The sequence below is a fragment of the Euprymna scolopes genome, chromosome 13 (genome assembly GCF_053919585.1).
Source record: "Euprymna scolopes isolate OS-2025 chromosome 13, ASM5391958v1, whole genome shotgun sequence".
Classification (NCBI taxonomy): Eukaryota; Metazoa; Mollusca; class Cephalopoda; order Sepiida; family Sepiolidae; genus Euprymna; species Euprymna scolopes.
Genome location: NC_136494.1, coordinates 64,077,457 through 64,099,161, shown reverse-complemented (window position 1 = coordinate 64,099,161; position 21,705 = coordinate 64,077,457). Strand labels below are relative to the sequence as shown.

The 21,705-nt window shown below is 34.3% G+C and overlaps 1 protein-coding gene across 1 annotated transcript in view; it reads right to left on the bottom strand.

Moving 5' to 3' along the window:
- LOC145292051 (dynein axonemal heavy chain 5-like) overlaps nt 1-19,262 on the bottom strand; it is a 579,775-nt gene extending 560,513 nt beyond the window's left edge. The window contains exon 1 of the mRNA XM_080138079.1: nt 19,056-19,262. Within this exon, the coding sequence (XP_079994205.1) occupies nt 19,056-19,119 (64 nt within the window). The 5' untranslated portion in view covers nt 19,120-19,262. The remainder of the gene's footprint in view (nt 1-19,055) is intronic.
- Nucleotides 19,263-21,705: the final 2,443 nt, after the last annotated feature.

Genomic DNA, 21,705 nt, shown 5'->3' with positions numbered 1-21,705 from the left:
TACAATGCGCTAAATGCAGTGCATCTTACATCGGAAGCACTACCAGATTGCTTCACCACCGCATTAAAGAGCACTTAAACACTACTGCTTCGTCGTTCTATAAACATATTCGGACTTGCATTAATTCAGAACGAGATTTTCACATCAACATTCTTGCTTCTTCAAGAAACGTAGGTAAACTTCGTATCCTCGAATCTTTAATTATTTCAAAAAATACTCCCACACTAAACAATAGACTGGAATTGAGCTCCGCTTTTATAATATAAGTTTAAAACATAAGAAAAACAATAATTAAAAAAAAAACCTTGCTTGAATAGTCATCTCCCTTGATTCACAAACGCAACAAGTATTTCAAACATCAACTGATTTATTTTAACGTTCTCCTAACGTCATTTTTTGTTCTATATTTCGCGGTATCACGTGGCAATTCTGCGGCTGCTTTTCCAATTTTGAACACTCTTCCGCTGTCTTCTCTTGAAAAAGGACTAATAAGTCTGAAATATATTGAGATTTATAACACCATTGAATACAACAGAAAAAAAAATTGCTGTTGTTTAGAGTTAAAATTTGTGTGAAAAAGAAAAAGCAAACAACAACAAAAAAAAAGAAATTTATTTCTTTTGTTTTCATTTAATTTTACTCTATATAAAAAAAAATCTCGCATTGTTCTTGGCTTTTAATTTTACCTTATAATATATATATATATATATATATATATATATATATATATATATATATATATGCATACATAGACACACACACACACGCACACACACACACACAGATATATATATATATATATATATATATATATATATATATATATATATATATATATATATATATATACATAAAGTGGCCTTGTCTGTGAATGAAAACTTGATGTATAGGGGATTTGAACCTGTGGAACAATTTCGATTTTGCTTTTAGCCTATAAATAACTGCTAAGTAGTCAAACTTGAAAAAAACAAAAAACAAAAACAAAAAAAAACAGTTGACCTTGGCAATCGAATAACGATGTTACCCCTTCTATTGCTTTTATGCACGCGCCTTAAGTCGCTTAATTGTTAATTTTTTGTATCCATCTGTCGGTAGCTCAGACGAAACTGAAAATGTAAATAACGACTAAGGCTGGAGCACTAACCGTTTGGTTTCGATTCTAGCGAGTGGAACTTAAGTCATATTTTTAAATAACTTTTAAAATCATTAGTATATATTGGATAAAATCAACGCAGAATCGGCTCTATAATAATAAACATGAAATCTGAATGAATTAAAATATAATATGCTTGCGAGCAAACACACCCTTTTCTTTCTCTATGTGGCGTCGCTCACAGGAGAGTTGAACAGGTAGAATATATATATATATATATATATATATATATATATATATATGTATATATATATATATAGAGAGAGAGAGAGAGAGAGACAGACAGACAGACAGACAGAGTGTGAAAGAGGAGAAATATTTAAAAGTTATTTCGACTAAAAATGAATTAAGAAACGTTTAATACATATTTTCTTTCATTAATTCATTTTAATTATTTGCTCTTAATAGCAACAATTGCAATGCATATATATATATATATATATATATATATATATATATATATATATATACAATTGCAATGCATATATATATATATATATATATATATATATATATATATTTATATATATATAACCATTAAATTACGTATGAATGACACCGCACATTAATTTATTATGAACTGTTTAAAATAGTTGCTATGCTATATAGAATATTTCAGAATATGTTGTGATATATATATATATATATATATATATATATATATATATATATATATATATATATATATATATATTGAGAATCTTTGTAAAACAAAACCTATGCTAAGGAAATCTTTATTAAATTATTTATTTTTATATAAATTTTCTGTCAAGGGTAGAAGACTGTGTCAAAATATTGTTTTTTTTTCTCTGTATATTTCGATGGTATTAACCCCAAGGGTGCCGAAGTTTTCATGGGGAGAGAGAAAAGGCGCTTGGTTTCACTGGCGATAGTAGTAGTAGTAGTAGTAGTAGTAGTAGTAGTAGTCAACTTTATATATATATATACATAAATCTGATGTTTTTAAAATTGCAGACAAATGTACTTTATATGCATGGCAGTGTTTTTAGATTTCGTGTCTAAATGTCTTCGGCAAGTACCGATAATCGAAAAAACCTGATGATGAAGAAACAGTAGCTTTTATCTAAATTAACACCTTATACAGTGCATCATGAGTACATTTAAGAAGTTTTATTATCACACAAGCAAAAACCAATGCCATATCAAACCAACAGTATGTTCTTTGATATGATAGAGGCGCATTCAAAATGAATGTTTCTGTTTACAGCAAAACTGAATCACGATACTTGAATTTTGCATTTTAAACTCTACTTCAAGCCAATCAACAGCAGATTCTTCACAGTACAATGTCAACTACAATGTATCGTCACGGCGGAGAGCCATGCGAAGCTAACGCCCGGTACATAGCAGAGGGTCACCAACTAGAGTAGGCAATTAATCGATTTGCTTAAAAAAATGGGCGAAATAAATATTCGTTGATCTTCATTCAATTAAAAAGTTGATAATATTTTTACTAATAATTCTATTTTGATTTCCTGAATTATTTCTATTTATTATTGATTTATCTTGATTTATTATTATGGTTGCTATTAATATTTTTATTATTATCATTGTTAGTATTCCTTTCAATTATTACTATTCTGAGTATTTCTAGTATTGTCTATATAACTGTTATAATTATTCTTATGCTTAATTTAGTAATATTAGTATAAATATTGTTGCTTCATTTCATAACATTATATTTAGCATTGAAAATTTTTTTTTTAGTTAATATTATTAGTATTAATTTTATCACTATGGTTCTATTAGTATCATTATTAGTTTTGCTATTATTATTATTATTATTATTATTATTATTATTATTATTATTATTATCTCAATATTACTATTATCATTGACATTATTAATACTTTTTATTCTTAATATTATCATCAATATTATTAGTGTAAGTAGTTATATTAGTAGAATTTTTCGTTATTAGTGATCTTACTATACTACTATATAGCTAATATTACTATGCTGTACCATTTATCATTAAGTCTAGCTTGGGTTTGATCATCGAAATTTCGTAACTTACTTTGAATTCCCGGTCAACGCCGGGACACGAGTAGGCTAGTCTCTGTCTGTCTCTCTGTCTGTCTCTCTACGTACACACACACACACACACACACACACGCACACACACACATATATATATCACTATATATATATATATATATATATATATATATATATATATATATATATATATAGCGAGAAAGAAGGAGAGAGATACATCCATTTCGTTGTCATTGTCTTTTTCTTTTTATATTTCTAACTCGTGCTTATTCAAGAAAACGGGCAACGCATTTAACATGACAATGCCCCGCTATAAAAAAAACATTTAACATGGCAATTCCCTGCTATAAAAAACATATACAAATAGAAATGTTTTTTAGTTAATATTATTAGTATTAATTTTATCACTATGGTTCTATTAGTATCATTATTAGTTTTGCTATTATTATTATCATTATTATTATTATTATTTTCTCAATATTATTATTATCATTGACATTATTAATACTTTTTATTCTTAATATTATCATCAATATTATTAGTGTAAGTAGTTATATTAGTAGAATTTTTCGTTATTAGTGATCTTACTATACTACTATATAGCTAATGTTACTATGCTGTACCATTTATCATTAAGTCTAGCTTGGGCTTGATCATCGAAATTTCGTAACTTACTTTGAATTCCCGGTCAACGCCGGGACACGAGTAGGCTAGTCTCTGTCTGTCTCTCTGTCTGTCTCTCTACACAGACACACACACACACACACACACACACACACACACACACACATATATATATATCACTATATATATCACTATATATATATATATATATATATATATATATATATATATATATATATAGCGAGAAAGAAGGAGAGAGATACACCCATTTCGTTGTCATTGTCTTTTTCTTTTTATATTTCCAACTCGTGCTTATTCAAGAAAACGGGCAACGCATTTAACATGACAATGCCCCGCCATAAAAAAAAAACATTTAACATGGCAATTCCCTGCTATAAAAACATATACAAATAGAATATCCAAAATTCTTATTTCACACGAGTTATTAAACAAATGCAAGCAGAAAAACCTGCGACAGAAATAACAATTATCTTGTGCAATAAAGACGAAAATAATCGTCGTCAATTATCCCGATGACGTTTGATGGGATAACAAATAATACCCCCCCCCCCGTAAAAAAAAATAAGAAAGAAAGAGAAAATATCTCCCACGACGTAACAGAAACAAAACAAATCACGAATTGATCAAGTTGGTGGCCATGCCCGTGTCGGTTTTGACATTGTCAATAATAGAAACGGTGCTATTTCAAGACAGTCTGTGTCTTTCTTTTTAGCATTTATTAATACCCACGGACAAGTTGGTACTTTTCGACGACAGGGACCTCTCTGAAGATGAATGTGTGATTGTGACGTAAGGGTTTTTAGTCAATTTTTGACAAGTTAATCACTGCTTTAATTTAAGACAGAATTTTTTTCATATTTGTCAGTGAACAACGCTTTGGAATTTCAAAAGGACACACTTTTATGTTCACAATCACAATCAAACATTTTATTTTATTAGTAATGGAATGGAAACTCGAAAGTCTATATATTTAGAAATTTTGTGTTAGTTACAACAGTTTTCAGTTTGTGGCAGTTGACGACAGTATCTGGCTAAGAGCAGATCGAGAAGATCTTTAAAAGACCTGAGATGAGTTGACTTCAACCGTACGACACTGATGGCCCCAACAAACGGCCTCAATTAGGTTTTAGGCGATACACCGAGATGTGGATGTTAGGCGATACATCGAGATGTGGATGATCGTTTTCCGTGATGGTATCACACCTTCATCAAAGACACAATTGATTTATAATAATGTGCTGAAGATTGTGTTTTTTTCTTGTGTGTTTCCGTAATGTTTTTATTTTATACTTGCATTCTTAGCGATCGCCACAACGACACGGCCAGAACGAGAAAAAAAGATGAAGACGGAAAGAAAATCATGCAAACAGAATTTGGATCGATGATTGTCTAGAAGAATGCGTACAGACCTACATTCTTCTACGGACGACAGATTACCAACTGATGTCAACTAATATTTTCTTGTTGTTTGATAGCTCCAATGAACCTATCATACTTGACTTTGATTAGGAATGTTAACAACTGCCAGATGGTCCCTTCGTTTGAGTACCTGAATTATTGGGGGGAATAATACCAGCTAAACATAATCCTGTGAGTTAAAGTTGTGCATTTATATATCTTGCATTTTGTACTTTTGTGACATAATCCCCCATTGGGAAGATTTAGAACAACGCTGAGATAGCTAATCATTCCCGGGTGACGCCAGATAACCCGACGATTTAAAATAGAGAATATAAATATATATATATATATATATATATATATATATATATTATTTCATGTCAAAATAGATACTGTTTGAAACCAGACAAATATATTTTGCAGTTAAGTTGATGATAGGAACTTGAAGCATAACATTGTCTGGCCTTGGTGAACTCAGAGTCGGATGTCAGAACTGACATCTGACGTTGGCGGTCGTGAGAATTAGTAATTCAGATCCCAGATTCGGGAATTACACAGACGTAAAATCTGGAGCTTTTCGATTTCGTGGCGAAATCTTATTGGCTGGGGAAATTTTCACCCCATGACCATACCTCACTATATATACGACTGTCGTGCGAAAACTAAGTCAGAAGAGAAGAACAGACGTGACACCTCTACTTCCTCATTCACCCGTCTGTCGCTGTCTGTGAAGAGATTTGAGACTTTGAAAAACTTACTAAGAACTGAATGACATTTGTAAAAACATGTGTACATAAGTTTGTGAAAATTAACTCTGTAGACTAGAATACACGAGTTTGTTTTTCTTCCTGCCTGCGGCTTCGATATTCGCTTTCAGCATACAGTGTTCAATGTAACAACCCTCAGAGAAGACTAGACGACACGAACCGAGATTTCCAGATAAATAAGGGTCCTAGCCAGCTTCATCAGTGAGGGGTTACACTTTAAGGTTTTATTCAATACAGAAATAGTCTCAATTTACCACTCTAAAAATTTTCGAATTTTGATGCCTCGTCATTGTAAACACAAAATTGCAATTAATTTAATATATAAAGTCAAGTTAGTTTCTTTATTGCTTTTGATATTTGTGATTTTTCTATCTGCAGTATTTTTTTTATTAACCAGTGGGTATGTAAGTCGTTATACACCCGCGTCATCGACCCAGTCTGATAATAAACCCACTCGGTCGCCGATGTTTATAAAAAGTTTTATTTAAAAAGATAGATAGTCATATAACACACCAGAGAGACAAAGACCTGGCATACGAACATATGAGAGACGGACAAACAGACAGATCGTTCTCGTAGTCAAACTTACTCACACTGTGCTCGCTGTCCTCATTTGGGCCAGTGCCTAGACACGTCTTTTCTGCTTGAAGTATCACCAGTCACACACACCACTGCGGAGCATATGGTTTCGTTGATTTTTATTCTGAGAACGCTTGATATTAAAGGTGCCACTCAAACTTTCACAGTCAAACACAGCCTTTGTTATATAACATAATTGATAAATGTCTCCCTAGAAAGTGACTATTTGATTTCATTCTGTTAATTGTTTTTGTGAATCGTTTTAACATGTTGTTAAGATTTAAATATCTACTTATTTAGATTTAGTTCTTTTACAAATACTTTGTCCAGATCAGAATTATTTTCAAATGGTTGCCATCTTAAAAAGACTACGTAACTCTGCATTCCTCCATGCAGAGGTATTTTCCTTGCTTCAAAAATATCATTATATTACAAATACTGCACAGTTAAAGAAAGAACTAATTGCAAGTAAATAAATTACCGGGCAATGCCAAATATATAGATACAATTATTAATGTTGAATAGTATTCTGAGCGACACCGGAATTATTGCTGGGCGCACATACGCATATGGAGCTTGGTGCACATACGAAAATATTGTTGACAAACCAAAGAATGTCATCAAAAAACATAACAATTGGAAGCTTTGACATTAACATTCTTCAACTGATAAATTTTGAAAACAGTCATATTAAAATTTGGCCTTTGACGAATTTAATAAGGGCCAGTGGAATGCGGCATTGAAAAACGAAATTTCTATCCAAAGTTTTTTAAAAATAAAAACAAATTCCAGCCAAGAACGAAGTCAGTCAGAGAGAGTGACGGACACCGAACCGATCGACTTGTCGTTTTGTCGTCAACCACAACACTCAACCACACACTATCTCTCTCTGTGTCTATCCCCCCCTCTCTCTCTCTCTGCCTCATTCCGTAGCATATTTGTGGAAGTATTATTGCAAGAATAAAATTGTCACTTTTTTATACTCCAAATTGACAATGTTTTTTTTTATGTACATTCGTCGAGCATTTTGGAACACTATTTAGGAATAAATAGAAATTACACCATAACGTAACATTAATAAATTAGAAAATTGTTCAAATATGTTAATCTTCGTAATTTCGTGAATCTTCGAAATTTGCAAGAAATTTTTCAACTGACAAATAGAAAGTAAGTTTTTACAGAAAAAAAGTTCAAAGAACGACATTATTTTACAAGGTGGTCACCACTTATCAAGGCCCGGAAATCACTCAGGGATAAGGGTTATTGTAAGTATAGTACGTTAGTGTGGGGATTTAATAAAGTGTCTACTTAAGGGGGCGGTTGATCAGGAATTTGCTTACGTTGGACTTGAAGACATCCAGGTTGTATTCAGGTGGGAAATACGCAGACGGAACAGAGTTCCACAGGCGTGCAGTTCTAAGAAAGAAGATTTCTTCATGGAATCTACGTTTTGATTTAGGCATGCATAAAGAGTGGGGAAAGTTTTGGACAGTGGATTCAGCTAGACAGGTGTTTTTCATAAAAGATTGGGGACCAGAGATTGGAGTTCAGACGAGCACCTGCCATGGAAATAACGATAAAACAAAGATTGGCTTGCAACGCCTCTTCTGTGGGAGAGAAGTTGCAGGGAAGAGAAAAGGGCATCCCCCACTGTCACGAAGTCTATTTTGTACTCTGTCAAGGCAGGATAGGCTGTTTTTAGCAGCTCCTGCCTAGATGTGGCAGCAGTACCCCATCCTTGGACGTAATTGGCTTTTATACAGATAGATAATTTCGATCAGTAGTGAGATATCTTCTAGAGCGATAGAAGGATCCCACCATTTTCCCAGCGTCCCTGGCAATAGATTTGATGTACGTGTTCCATTTCAGATCAGGAGTAAAGGTCAAACCCAGAAGCTTGTCAAAACATGAAGCCTCCCCAAGACGAGAGCCATCCATTTCAATTGATGCCAAATGGGGATCAGAGCGTTGATGATGCAAAGATAGAAGCTTGGTTTTGGATGCATTAAAAGTGATCAACCACTTCTTCCTCCATTGTACCACGCGCTCAAGATCAAAGGAGAGAGAATTAGAGAAAACTTTGTCATTTACGGCCTTTGATGTGTTGCCATAGATGGTCGTGTCATCAGCATAGATGTCAACGAATGATTTAAGTATGTGTTTTGGGAGATCATTGATGTAGATCAGGAAGAGACTTGGGACCAGGATGGGCCCCTGGGGGACTCCAGCATTAATACTGCAGGCTTATTATTTCTGGCCATCAACCACTACTCTTATGAACCTATCAGAGAGAAATGATTTAATGGTTGAGAAAACATTTCCAGTAATACCATAGCTGAAAATCTTGTGAAGTACGCCCTTATGCCATACCTTATCGAACGCCTTCGATATGGCAAGGGCAATTGCCCTAGAAAGGAAACCTTTGTCAAGAGATACGCTAATCCTATGTGATATAACTGTTAGCACATCTGCTGTAGATCTTGCAGAGTGGAAACCATATTGCATGTCACTAAGAAGGTTGTTTCTGTTGAGGTGGTTGACTACTTCTGTATTTAATATGGATTCCAACAACTTACTCATGACACACAGGAGACTTATTGGTCTGTACTGAGAGGGAGATGAATTTTCACCTGAATTCTTAAATACAGGGCATACTTATGAGGTTTTCCTGGGTGTTGGAAAGCACTTCTTAAGGCAACGCTTAAACAGTTTTGTAAGTATGGGGGCAAGTTCTGGTTGGAGCTTTTTCAGCACTATAACTGGAATGCCTCAGGGCCAGTTGCTTTACTGGAATCAAGGTTTTTGATTAGCTGCGACCTCACGCACAGATATTTGTATGTTGCATAGCGTGTTGTCTGTTATAGGAGGAAATATAGGGAATTGATGGTCATTGTCGCATAGGGTAGAATTAGCTGCAAAGTTCTTGGCAAATAGTCTGGTCTTGCCTGATGCTGACGAGATGACCTCAGGTCCATTGATGATAGTTGGGATAGAACGCACACTTCTGTTTAAGATCCTGTTTGCTATTTGCCAGAACTGGTGGGAACCAAGCCGCTGCTCAGCTACTTTGGATTTAACAGACTGAGCATATAGCTCTCTTGCATGTTTCATTACTCTTTTACAGTGGTTGCTGGCAGTCCTGAAATCAGCTTTAGTCTCAATACATCTATTACGTTGGTAGCTATGGAAAAATGATTTCTGTGGTCAATGGCAGCAGCACATTCAGGGGAGAACCATGGCTGGCTGTTAGGTTTTTGTTGGGATTTTTTGGATGGTATGAATCGGTCTATGCCTACAATAAAGCGATAATTTTTTTTACACGCTGGTCACCACTTATCAAGGCCCGGAAGCCACTCAGGAATAAGGTCTCTGATACTGGTCTCGTGGTTAACGACACGAACTGACAACCTGGATCAAGTTCGTTTTACGAAACTCACTTTCACATGGGATGTTGGCAACCTTGTTATGTCCCCTTCTGTAAGTACCCGATATTATTCTAGAAATAATGCTTATTAGAAAATTATCGAGGCAATCAATGCCAATAATAGAATTTTTGGATTCATACGCTGTGATAATCAGTGCATGTCTTTAAATTAAAAAAAAAAAGCTGTACTTTTTTTTATTAAGCAACTTCAGTTAAAATTGTAGAAGTTCGGCCTTTATGATAACACAAACTTACACTTGTGGATCTTAAGAGAATCTGATTCTTACATGCCTACGATAGATGATGAAATGTTTTACGTTGTTTTTTTTTTTAGAATTTATCTACATTCATTGTTCATAGAATTATGCAATAAACTCATTCTATAAGTATTTATATCCTTTCTTTATGAACGAATAGCGTAAGCACAAACAAATAAGACATACTTAAAAACATAAAAACGATCATATATCTTATACAAACAATGCTTTTAAAGGCAAAATATTAAATTACGACTGCAGACAAACATCTTTCCATCCGACAAAAGCAAATAATATTCTCGTGTCCCAGTATTTTATATTAAAGGATTTGTCAGAAACAGATACGAACGAATTCAACATATTTTTGACTGAGATCTAGCCTAGCTACTGTATATGCCAGCAGCATTCCACCTAGACGGATTGAGCCAGCTTCCTTCGAAAGAGGAAATGTCAAAGGAATATTAAATTCAAAAATAGTTTCTAGTCACATATATATATATATATATATATATATATATATATATATATATATCTCGATAAGGGGAGATGAGGACGTTAGCTTTTTCCGGGTCTTGAAGAGAGGTGTCGACGTCATCACAGCGACTGGTATTCCCAAATGGTCACCCACACAGTACTGATAAGCCTGAACGTTGTTTAACTTCAGTGATCTAACGAACTCCGCTATATCAACGTGGTTATGCCCTATATCTCTGGCTACTAGCTGGTAGAATGGGGAAAAGAAAAATGAAAAAAAAAATAGGATACAAAATTAGTTAAAACAGTTTTCACATTTCATGAATATAAAAACAAGCTCAACCCAGATGAGGATGAAATTATAAGAATGCAAGTCACATGAAAGTCTACAATTACGTCCGGTTCAACGGTTCATAAAGGCAAAATATGAAATTTCGTCCACACACCAATATTCTTCTATCCGACAAAAGCAAATAATATTCTAGGATTCCCATATTTTCTATAAAGGGATTTAAACGGAAAAGACAAAAAGGCGACTTAACATACATGCTTATATATATATATATATATATATATATATATATATATATATATATATATATATATATATATATATATATATATATGTCAACAACATTCATCCCAGGCAGGTTGAACTAGCTTTCCCCTAGAGATGAAGTACCAAAGAAATATTAGATTTACAAATAGTCTCAAGTTTGCATATATATCCCGGTCAGAGGAGATGACGACGTTAGCCTTTTGCAATTCTTGCAGAGAGATGTACAAAGTTCTAGTGTATACAGAAACTGGTTTTCCCAAATGGTCACCCATCTGTTACTGATAAGGCTTAACGTTGTTTAACTTCTGTGATCTAACGAGATTTGTTGTTTCAACGTGATTATGCCGTATATCCTTGGATACTGGCTGGTAGAAGGAAAAAACAAAACTGTCATGGACAAAAGATGCACCTCAAAATTACAGTTAAAACAGCCATCACATTTCCTAAAAGAAAATAAGCTCCAGCCAGATAAGAACGAAATTATAAGAATAACAAGTCACATGATAGTCTACATTTACGTCCGCAGACTAGAATTTTTTATCAGCGACAAAAAAACACGCTCTCCCATATATTCGTAAAAAGGATTCAACACAACCTCGTTTTCACATATTTACACACCACTGAGAAGTTGTCAGATTTAGCTTCTAGGAAGTAAAGACGGATCCTCATACAGTTAGTCATGTCAGCATTGCCTTGATATTGTTTTGATATGAAAGCTGCATTCTCTGTGTTTACCCTGACAATACATGTATCTCGATTGAGTCGTGCGATTGTTAACATCATATTTGTTTAATCCTCACTTGCTTTTGTTTATCATGTCTCTTGTGTGTTTTTTTATATAAAAACCTTCTGTGAGAGAATATTTGTTTTTTTTTATATAAAAACCTTCTGTGAGAGAATATGTTTTTCATGTAAATGTAGTAATCACCTTATTATCACAATTTTCCTTCTCATTATCTTTTCCCCCGTATATTTCCGACACTCGTGCATGTCTAAAAATAGATCTATTTTCTTTCAAATTTTTAGTGTAAAATCACAGATATCAAGGTGTCCATTCGTAGAACTTACATTTGATTTCTATATGTAATAAATATCCGAGTGTTCAACTAAAGGTATCCTTTACCTCCTAAGCGTAGACGTAGTCAATAAGTGAAAAAAATTAATTTTTCTCCCCACAATTGACTACTTAGCTATGTTATAGTGTATCTTTATTGGGGTACCTTGATTTTACCAGATTCCAAGACAATAATTCATCTAGTCTGGTTGAGTATTTAGCGACGAGCTGTCATTGAAGTAATATCATTGAGAGGTGTATTATTCCTCCTATACGCCAGCGTATAGCCGTTTCGAACGAACCATACATGTGCTTAGAATACTATGTTATTCTGAATATTTAGACAAAGTTTACTTTCAGGATGAACTATCCTCATGGCAGGTTATCTTAATAAACCCTGGTATAAAGAAATGTAATAGAAGAGCTGATGAATGCTCTCAATGAGAGACTTGCTGAACCAACCGGAGATGTAAACTCAGATTGGCTGTCCTTCAAAGAAACTGTTTATGAAACACCCAAAGAGTGCCTCGGGCTGGTCGGGAACCGCCATGAGGACTGGTTCGATGAGAACTGCGAAGAAATCAAGCAACTCATCAACCAGAGAAACGCTGCAAGAAGTTCAATGTTGTTTAGGAACACTAGATCCATTAAAGCAAAGTACGCTAAGGCAAACAGCAAGCTCCATAGTAGATGTAGGGAACGTAAGAACAGTTGGTGGATGGCTAAGGCTGCTGAACTACAGATTCTGGCTGATACCAATGACATGAAGGGTTTCTATGGGGATATGAAAGCAGTCTGAGGTCCAAATGTGAGCCATCCCGATCAACTACTTGCAAGCGACAATTCCATTCTTCTCACTGACAGATGCGAGCTTCTAAAACGATGGATTGAGCATTTCAAAACATTGCTAAACGGGACGCCAGATATTGACGACTGAGCAATAATCAACCTGGAGCAGTTCCCGACACAGCACTGGATGGACAGATACTCTGACTCAGATGAAATCTACAAAGCAGTGCTGATGTTACAAGATGGCAAATCAGCTGGGTCTGACGGCATATACCCTGAGATCATCAAGCGAGGAGGACAAAAACTACTTAGCACTCTCTTCACAGTCATACAGAGTGCCTGGACCACTGCAACTGTCCCTCAAGATTGGAAAGACGCACAGCTAGTGACCATATTCAAAAAGGGAGATCGCAGGCTGTGCGGTAACTACAGGGGTATATCATTGCTCTCAGTCCCTGGGATAGTGTTCGCTCGTGATCTCCTGAACAGGCTTAAAGCGCACGCCGAAAACTTGCAACTAAAACACAATGTGGATTCCGTGCAAACAGAGGCACAGCGGATATAATCTTCTCACTCAAACAGATCCAGGAAAAGTGTGTGCAGCAAAATATGAAGCTGTACATGATCTTTGTGGATTTTACGAAGGCTTTCGACACGATGGATCGAAGCACTCTTTGGGAAGTCTTGTCAGAGCCCTTCATTCAGGCATGAAAGCCACAGTTAAGCTGAAGGGCGAGCTCTCCGATCCGTTCGACGTGCAGAATGGTGTCAGACAGGGCTGCGTCCTCGCTCCAACCCTCTTCTCACTCTACCTGTCAGTTGTGCTTCGGCATGCCTTTAGAAATTGTGATAAGGGTGTTTTATACGATCTAGGCCGGAAGCAGGCCTTTTCAATGTCAATGCATACAAATCCGCAAATAGAACGACAAAGATACTCGTACGGGAGCTCATGTTTGCTGATGACACCGCATTTGTAGCGCATAGTCACGAAGATACTCAGGACATAATAACTCGCTTCGCAGGATCAGTCAAGGCCTTCGGATTGAAGATTAATATCAAGAAAACCGAAATGATGTACCAACAATCCCCTGGATCACCAGCAACAAGTCAGCCAATTAAGATTTAAGACCAGGAGCTTTACAATGTCAGCAAAGGCAAATACCTAGGGACCACGCTCATGAACAACAACAAAATGGACGAGGAGATTTCTACAACAATGGCTAACGCCTCCATATCCTATGGAAAACAAAGAGACCGAAGAAACTTGAGGACAAGGTCTAGTGGGTAATTCCAACTCCCCCTTGTAAAACATGCTGATACTTTTTTTACACGGGAGTAACTACTTATCAAGTCCCGTAAGCCACTCGAGGATAAGAGTAAATAAATGTTAGTGGGACGATGACAAACACCCGTAACGATGCAACAAAAAATAGGTTTATATTGGATTTGAAAATGTTATAGTCAGCTGACAAACAGTACCGCAGCATAGAGTTACACAGGCAGGCAGTTCTAGGAAAGAAACTTTGTTCATGGTATTTCGCTTAAGTTTTAGGCAGAGATAGAGAGTAGGGGAAATTATTAACAGTAGGTGTAGCTAGACGAGCGTTTGTTGTAACTGTTTTGCAGGTGGGGGTCATAGAGTGAAGCTCAGTCGAGCGCCTGCCATAAAAATACTCGCAACATTTTTTTGTTAGAAAGACATTGTAAGGAGAATAAAATGGCATCGCCTACTAGATTTCGAAACCGGTTTTGAACCTTGTTGAGGTAGGATAGGGTCTCTGAGCAGCTCTTCCCCGGATGTGGCAACGCCACTCCATTTTAGGACCTATTGTGCTCTTATTCTTTACATGGCCATTAAAACATATAAAATGGAATACGGATGTTCAAATTTTATCAACTTATTTCGAGATCTATTTTTTCGCTCATCATACTATTTATCTTTTACTAAATTTCTTATTGTTAACTGGATGCGCGTTGTTTTATTGAGTCGAACTTTGTCAACGTCACAAAATTACGGTAAACGTAACGCGAGTAATAACGAGGAACTGTGCATGAACATCTTATATAAGTAGAGATGCTGTGTGTCTTTCCGTCCGTCAGTCACAATGCTTTTACATGTTATTATTACAGAAACTCAGAACAGCATAGATTCATAAAATTGCGGAATTTGTCTTATTTCGAAATACAAAATACTTTTTTCCGTTTTAGAAATAGAAAACATTGCATTAATAATAAATAATGAATGACCAATAAAGTGTATGCCATGATCGCAAACCAAAAGAGAAACCTTGAGGTTCTTTCAATAAACCTAATTTAACTTTCTTATTAATGTCTGTCTGTTAGAATGACGAGTACAATTTGATCACCATGGAGGGGTGACGGATGACACACGCTGAATTGTGAAGCAAGAGTTGTATACTTCCTAACCACGCTTCTCGACACTGCTTGATTCTAATGTCAAGAAGAGATCCGGGATGACTGGAAACAATGCTGAGATATGCAGAGCGCGAATAAAGCACCTGGTATTTCCAAATGGTCACCCGTTTTAGTACTGACTAGGTTGAACAATGCTTAACTGGTAATCCAATTGAAACGGATGTGTTAATGTGGTTATGTCGTATATGATTTTTTACAAATAAAGATTAAACATCACTCGGACAAAATAATCATAGCCTTTGTGTGACGGTATGGGTTTATGATTTACGTCATGTCATGAAAACATGAATTCAAATATAAATGTTAAAAATGAATAAATGAATAAACCTTATTAATAGCGAGCATTACATTAATATTCTAAAATAATTTTGTTTTGCTTTTTCTATGTATTGTATGTAGTTATTACTCAATTATAATCCTTCAAGCCAAGCAAAAATATGTGATCAACTAAATAGAGTTTTACATTTATTGTATTTTGATTTAATTTAAACGTTTGGCTTCCAAACACGACCATTTACGATTTCATTTATAGACGTGAATGGCGTTATTAACGAGAATTTCCCTAGTTTGCAATAGCGCAATTTTATGCTGCTTTAAATGCTGCCAAATAAAACTATCGTCTACTAAGTGGTTAGTAGAACAGCAGGACAACTTATAAATCATACGACCCATGTACTTTTTTATATACTAGAATTGCCGCGTATTAAGGCTCTGAAGCCACTCGAGAATAAGAGTTAATGAGTATAAGGAGGTTAGTGAGAAAACAGCCTAATGAGGGGGTTGCGGTGTGCATTGGGTAGAATTTAAGTACTTAAAAGTACGACTCCACAGGACTTATTTATATTGGACGTGAAAACGACCAAGTTGTAGTCAGTTGGAAAGCAACCTTGTAGTATAGTGTACTAGAAGCGGAAAGTTCTGAGAGAGAAACTTTGTTCATCAAATTTGCGTTGAGCTTTAGGCAGAGAGAGAGAGAGAGAGAGAGAGAGAGAGAGAGAGAGAGAGAGAGAGAGAAGAAAACTTGTTGACAATGTTTTGTAACTAGACGAGTGTTTATTGTGAATGTTTTAAAAGAGGGAATCATAGATTGAAGATCAGTCGAGAACTTGCCATGAAAATAACGATAGAGAAAGCATCGATCAAGACGTTGTGAAAACCGCACTGAAGATGAGAACAGTAGTCGGAAGAATTCAAATAATACAAAATTTTGAGAGCTTCCCATGCATTTAGTTCAATACTATATCTACGTAGAAGGTCATTGTCACCCAACATACGCGCTGCTTCGTTGACAAGTCTTACATTCCGCCATGCATCTATACATACAAGTTTATTTTATCTATTATTACGCTATGTTATTCTGGTTTTCTGTAATATATATATATATATATATATATATATATATATATATATTTATATATATATATATATACTCGGGTTTTTTATTCAAAAGTAATAGACTAATGAATTCAACGATGTTGTTAGATAGTGCTCAATAAAAAGAGCTGATAATACTTGTTTATTGTTATATAAACATGCTCACATCCCGCTGCTACAAATAGCCACTTGTTTCAATCAAACAACAGATATCATCAGGCAGCGATTTGACTATTCAAAAGTTCAATGAATAATGAAGGTTATTCATTGAACTTTTTAATAGTCAAGTCGCTGCCTGATGATATCTGTTGTTTGATTGAAACAAGTGGCTATTTGTAGCAGCGAGATGTGAGCATGTTTATATAACAATAAACAATAGCTTCATCCCTACAGCTTTTGTATTCAATTGTTTGTGTCACCTGAAAAGGAAGAATCAAAAACGTTCGTGATACATATGCAATATATATATATATATATATATATATATATATATATATATATATATATATATTATTATTATTATTATTATTATTATTATTATAAGGGATAACGTAGAATTCTGTTATTTTTAATAATGTTTTCTTAAATAAAAGAATTGTATGTAAATACACACACACAGAATATGTGTATATATATATATATATATATATATATATATATATATATATAAAAGGAACTTTGTCTGTGTCCATTTCCTATGAACTCGAAAACAGCTGGACCGATTTTTTTTTAATTTCACACCCATGTACTTGATATGTATAGGAATGTTCTTACGTAGGTTTTATATTGGAATGCCTCCGTTAAGTATCGAAAATCGATAATCGAAAATAATCATATTAAAGACGGAATCCGATTTTGACGAATGTTAACACTTTTTATACAACCTGACATCACAAGTGTATTTGAGAAGTTTTATCACCGTACAAGCAGAAAGGCAGAGCCTATAAAATCAACTGTAAATTATTTTATAATATAAGGACTCGTTTGAAATTACTGTCAGTTTTTAGAGCACAACCGAGCCATGATACTTGACTTTTGTATGTTTAACTTTATTTCAAGTCATTATGTAAAAATAAGTTAATATAATCAACAGTTGGTTCGTTAATAACACAGGGGTGCGTTCGAAATGAATGTTTCTGTTTAGAGCACAACTCAATCATGATACTTAGCTTTTACATTTTAAACTATAAGTGAAGCCATTATTTACAGATAATTATATAAAATCATCAGTAAAATTCTCCACAGTGCAATGTAAACTGCAATATATTGGGAATTAAGTCACTGTGGGAGTCATGTGAAACTTTCTCGTGATACACTGTGGGGGTCCCTAGCTAGAGCGGCCTATCAATCGATTTGAGTAAAAATGGACGATTTCATGGAATTCTCTAACAATTAAAAGAATGGGTGGGTGAAAAATTTGTTCATATATATATATATATATATATATATATATATATATATATATATATATATATATATACTAGCGTGGAAACCCGACGTTGTCCTGGATTGAATGAGGATCAAAAAATGTGTCATCCACTTTAATTATATATATATATATATATATATATATATATATATATATATATATATATATATATATATATATATATATATATATAACGGCTAAATACAGACTAAAAAGCATAATGAATTTAAAAAATAAAAATGAAAATAAAGGTTTTTATTTTTTTATTTTTTCGGCTAGTTTAATTTTAATAAGAAACATTATTTCATTAAATTAAATTGAAGCTTTTTAATACATATTTTTATACCAAAATTGTTTGGTTTGGTATTTAATGCCGAATCCAAAGATTTTGATGAAAATTTTTTTAATAGACTATATTTGTTGTTTTCAAGTCGCTTTCTATTTAACCCATAGTTGGGACCCTAACAGGTACTACCACTCCGGGTCAGAGTGGACCTGGGAGCAATGGTAATTAAAGGGTGGCTCCACACTCCCCAAAGCCCGCAAGCTCGGGCCTCACCACTGGATATAGTTTAAGGTCATACCCAGGACCACCAAAATTGTGTAACATCTATTTTGTGTTATCAAAAGATATAGGAAATTAAGCAAAGATCGATTAATTCGACTTTATTATAAGAATAACAAGATAGACCTACCTTTTAAGGACACCAGAGGTGGAGATACATTTGGATCAGCGGAAGTTTTCGCGGGACTTTCCATTTTTGTGATGCTTTTTTGGTTACTTTAATTCAAAAATCCCGTTTTTCATTAAGTGTCCTTTGTAGTTTATGTATTTGAAATAGTGTAACTGAAGTCTTTTTTTTTCATTTTAGATTTTCCATGAGGCAATTGTCATCATTTTCTAATTGTTTCAGTTTTTGTCTTTGAGTTTAGCATACAAAATGATCGGAATATATCCGGAATAAGAAAAGCTTAACAAACAAAAAACATTTTAAAATAAGAAACAATGCTTTTAAATTAAAAAAAGTTATATATGTTGATGATTAGAACTCCACAAAATAAAAAGGAGGTTAATATCTAATAACATAAAATAATAATTTAAAAAAAAACCCGGGTCTTGACTCAAAAGTAAAAATATAGCTGGAATGTTTATTGTTGTGACTCTTCAGAATTCTGAATTGAACCCTGTGAACTGGATAATAGAATGTGATATTTTTACATGCAACAGTTAAGTAATATGGTTCGTTTGTTCTTCTTAATTAAGGGATGCATTACTTATTTCGTGTGCACCTGTCGTAATAAAGAACAACAATAAACAGACAATTTTTTTCTAAACCGTAAAAAACATATATATATATATATATATATATATATATATATATATATATATATATATATATATATGTGTGTGTGTGTGTGTGTGTGTGTGTGTAAAGTTAATTAAACTATAAACTTCGAAGCGTACGTTAGGTGTTATGTTCACTAATTAAGTAGAATATGATTTTAATTTAGTTATACAATTATTTACACAATTACAATATTTTCTCCAATTTACTTAACTCCCCAAGAGGGTAGAATTTGATATAGGGTCGATTTGTAATGTAAGGAAAAACCCAGTTCCACAAGAAGGGGTCACTCTCAATCGGAACAAAACTTAAAATTGTCGTGGTATTTCTCCTTCACTGACTGAGGACAGAAAAGATAAAGTGTAGTATCAGAACAGATACAACACTTTGCTCGTAATTTGCTATTAATCATAAAATAAAGGTAGTTTTCGATTTCCTCATTTTTTACTAGAACTAAATAACTATAAAAACAAGCTTAATTCTTCAATCATTGTCGGCGATATATGAATCAAAATCATCCATTTTTCTTCATTGAAAAAAAATATATATATATACATATATCTATATAAACCTTGTCCCGTTGAAGGTATTCCTATATCAACAATCTCGTAAGCACGTAAGAGACTTCAGGTAAAAAAAAAAAAAACAACAAAAAAACTCTCTCACCATAGCAACGGGAGAACAGTGCTCGCACGCATGCTACGGCTCGCCTTGTTTTCGTCTTTGTATCACTATTGATGGCAATCCAGGTGTGTACATGTTTCTTGCTTTTTTTTTTTGTTTTGTTTCGTTGTTATTGTAAGTCCCGGTCGATGTAAATGTGTTAGCGTCGGTCATTCATTGTGAAGTCGGTCGTTGTCATGTATACAAGTCGCGGTGTCCGAAGAAAGGGGGGGTGCAAAAGAGGAAGAAAGAAAAAGAGAGAGCGAGAGAGAGCGAGAGCGAGAGAGAGAGAGAGAGAGAGAGAGAGAGAGAGAGAGAGGAAAAAGAAACCCCGTGAGTAGGAAGGAGAATAAAAAAGAGGAAAGGAAAAGAAGCGTCTTTTACCTGTTGTCATTTGATGTTTATAAGAGTTAACCGCCTTATTATTTCGGACAGATTAACTCTTGTTAAATGGTGAGAATGCGTGCAAAAATAGTTGAACTTTTTACTTGGCCTCATATTACAACGGAACTAGTAATTTTCTAAAAGCTGAAAAGAGCTTCTTTTTAATACTGGAAGTATATACTTTTCAAATTATATTGTAAAAGGAAACACGCTACCAATAAAAAAAAGAATGAAAAAATCTATCCATGCAAAATAGTAAATTCTTATTGACAACTTTATTAGAGAAAATTAAAGATAAAAAGTTCGCAAAGAATGTAATTTACAACTAGAAATAAAAATAGGTTTAAGGCTCCTAAAATTCGTACTATAATTGTTCACAAAGACCGGTGGCACAGTGGTTAGAGTACTCACATCAATTACAAAAAGTGATATTCTCTTGAAGGTTCAATTCTCAGTGTGGGCGACTGACAAATACAATTGCGAATTACTTAGGACCTCTATCCAATCGGAACAAGAGCACACTACCCCCGTGAAGTACATGAAGGGTTCTGCTCGAAATTCCATCCAAATTCCCGAGTTCGACAAGATACACCTGAAGAAGGTCAGAAGTGGTATCGATCGAAACGTTGTGAAAAATCACACTCAAGATGAGAATCCAAATAATAGATATTCGAATATTCCATTAAGAATCTCCTTTACCTTTAAAGTTGAGAACATACTTTTCCGTTCCTCTCTTCCCAATTGACCATTTAAATATACTATAGCATACCTTTCTTTTGATCTTTTGGTGTACTGAATTCCAGAACAAGAATTTATCTAGTATGGTGGAGATAATACCACTTGGAGAAGGTGCACCATTCCTCGTAAAAACCTGTGTGGGTTAGCTATACAGAGGAGCTCTTATTTGGGCCACAAATAATATGTAATTTTGAATCAGTATTTACTTGTAAGG